Below are 3,043 nucleotides of genomic sequence, written 5' to 3' on the forward strand. Positions count from 1 at the left end.
ATCATTAATGATTTCATCCTTCTCCAAGTGACAGCAGAGCCAATGAGGAGAGGTGCCATGCTGGACTTTGTCCTGACCAAGAAAGAGGGGCCCATGGGGAATGTCATGGTCGAGGGCAGCCTTGGCTGCAGTGACCTTGAGGTGGCAGAGTCTGGGATCTTTAAGGTGGCTAGGAGAGCACACAGTAAGCTCTCTATCCTGGACTTCAGGAGAGCAGACTTTGGCCTCTTCAGGGATCTGCTTGGTGAATTACATTGGGACAAAGCCCTGGAAGGAAGAGGGGCCCATGAAAGTTGGCTAATATCCAAGCGCTACCTCTGCCAAGCTCAGGAGCAATACATGCCGTCAAAGAGGAAGTCAGGCAAAGACAGGAGGAGGCCTGTGTGGATGACCAAGGAGCTCCTGGTCAATCTCAAAGAGACAAAGGAAGCCTAGAGAAGGTGGAAGCAAGGACAGGTAGCCTGGGAGGTATTTTCTGAGCAGCCAGGGATCAGGTTAGGAAAGCTAAAGCCCAGGTAGAGGTGAATCAGTCCAGGAGCATGAGGGGCAACAAGAAAGCCTTCTATAGGTATGTGGGTGACAAAAGGAAGACTAGGGAACACGTGGGCGCACCCAGGAAGGAACCGGGAGACATGGTCACCCGGGACATGGAGAAGGCTGAGATACTCAACGACTTCTTTGCCTCAGTCTTCCCTGGAAAGGGCTCTAACACTGCCGTTGTCCTCTCACAGGCACTTCCCAGCACTCCCCAGCCCTCCCCAGCTCTGCCCACCTCCCCTGCCCTCTCCCCAGGACAACCCAGGCCAGCAGCCCAGTCTAGGCTGGCCCCACAGCACTGCCCGCCGCAGGCTGATGCAGAGCTCTGGGCACTCACCGCACAGCCCCAGCTCCTCCCAAGGGCACAGCAGCTCCTGGGGGGCAGAAAAGGAGGTCAGCCTGCCCATCAGCCCCGGGGCTCATGGTTGTGCTGAGGGAATGAGGAAAAAGAGGCTGGTCACTCTCTGCCTCTCCGGAATTCATATTGTGCCTCATCCCCAGCCCTGACTGAATTTGCCCCCTTGTCTCCCCAGTCAGCCCCACGCCCCAGGACAGCACAGCAGTCCTGGCCCTGGGGTTCCCTCAGGCACCTCCTGCGTCTCCCCACTCTCCCCTCCCTGTGCCTGATGAGTCCCTGCTGACTCCCTCGGCACTGCAGCGTCCTTGTGCGTGGACACATTGATTCAGTGCTTTATATTAGTGGACTTCAACTTTGAGGGTGTTTCATCTTCAGAGTCTCCATCCGTTCAATCTCAAGGGCAAGTGTCGAGTCCCTAATCCCGCCTCTCTTCCCGCCTGAGATACATTTCCAGAACGTCCAGTATATGCCATCAGTCCTGTCACACATGAAGAAGACTGAGGAGATAATGGGAGCTCATGGACCGTCTCCCCTTCTATTGGGCACCAAGAAGAGCGCCTTTAAATCCAGAATATTTGGTGAAGTGGAAACCAATTATACCATGAGCTTAGCTCCAGAAACTTTGAAAACACAAGGAGAAGAGACTCCTTAAAATATTGATTCCTTGAACATGTTCTTGGAAGGAACTTTGGAGGAACAGCCCATCTTTCAGGCACTGCACTTGGGAGGTGCCCTTTTATTGAAGAGCTGTTATCTGTCAGGCCACACCTGACTCTGTGTTGTGCAAGGGTCAGACACAGTAGGATCAAGCCTCAAGATAAGCAGCGTAAACTCAGAAAATTATCTATAAGTAGGATTATCACAAGAGAAAAAAGCATAATCACAGCCTAAGATAAACCCTGGGCAATGTTTAGAGAAGGGGTGGCAGGTTATTGTCGGTGAAACAGCGTCCATTGGGCCTGTTTGCGTACGGCATCCTTGAGCTCCTGGTTCCTCATGCTGTAGATGAGGGGGTTCACTGCTGGAGGCACCACCGAGTACAACACTGCCACCACTGGGTCCAGAGATGGGGAAGAGATGGAGGGGGGCTTCAGGTGGGCAAACACTCCAGTACTGATAAAGAGGGAGACCACGGCCAGGTGAGGGAGGCACGTGGAAAAGGCTTTGTGCCGTCCCTGCTGTGAGGGGATCCTCAGCACCACCCTCAGGATCTGCACATAGGACAGCAGAATGAAAACAAAACACCCAAAGGCTAAACAGGCACTAACCATAAGAAACCCAACTTCCCTGAGGTAGGAGTGTGTGCAGGCGAGCTTGAGGATGTGGGGGATTTCACAGAAGAACTGGTGCAGGGCATTGCCCTGGCAGAGGGGCAGTGAAAATGTATTGGCCGTGTGCAGGAGAGAATTGAGGAACCCACTGCCCCAGGCAGCTGCTGCCATGCGGACACAAGCTCTGCTGCCCAGGTGGGTCCCGTAGTGCAGGGGATTGCAGATGGAGACGTAGCGGTCATAGGCCATGACTGTGAGGAGAGAACACTCTGTTGACATAAAAAAGGAAAAGAAAAAGAGCTGGACAGCACAGCCAGAGTAAGAGATATCCTGGGTGTTCCAGAGGGAATTGGCCATAGCTTTGGGGACAATGGTGGAGATGCAGCCCAGGTCAAGAATAGAGAGGTTGAGGAGGAAGAAGTACATGGGGGTGTGGAGGCGGTGGTCGCAAGCGATGGCAGTGATGATGAGGCCGTTTCCCAGGAGGGCAGCCAGGTAGATGGCCAGGAAGAGCCAGAAGGTCAAGAGCTGCAGCTCCCGTGTGTCTGCGAATGCCAGGAGGAGAAAGTGGGTGATGGAGCTGCTGTTGGACATTTGCTGCCTCTGGGCAGGGGGACCTGTCCAAGGAGGAAAAGGCAGTCATAAACTGGGAGAGACTTCTCTGAGGAAATCCCAATGCCATTCCTCACAGAAATCCCCCTCCCACAGCTGAATGAGAAATGACCCAGCTCATTCCCAACCCCACAAACTCAGTGACACTCTCCCTTATCGGTAAAATACTACTTCGTCCTCTACTTTCCATGAGGACACCTCTGGGGCAGGACTCCCAGAGTCAGAGGCAGAAGAGAAGCTGACCCGCACCCCCTCCCAAACTCCT

At 53.9% G+C, this 3,043-nt stretch overlaps 1 protein-coding gene across 1 annotated transcript; it reads right to left on the minus strand.

Moving 5' to 3' along the window:
- Window positions 1-1,824: 1,824 nt before the first annotated feature.
- On the minus strand, window positions 1,825-2,760 carry LOC309684376 (olfactory receptor 14J1-like; the record flags this gene model as incomplete). The annotated part of the gene is made up of 1 exon (XM_082500300.1): window positions 1,825-2,760. The coding sequence occupies one exon, from the start codon at window positions 2,758-2,760 to the stop codon at window positions 1,825-1,827; it is 936 nt and encodes a 311-aa protein (XP_082356426.1).
- Between the last annotated feature and the right edge of the window lie 283 nt (window positions 2,761-3,043).

The sequence above is a fragment of the Vanellus vanellus genome, assembly GCF_965231255.1.
Source record: "Vanellus vanellus genome assembly, contig: HAP1_SCAFFOLD_53, whole genome shotgun sequence".
Taxonomy (NCBI): Eukaryota; Metazoa; Chordata; class Aves; order Charadriiformes; family Charadriidae; genus Vanellus; species Vanellus vanellus.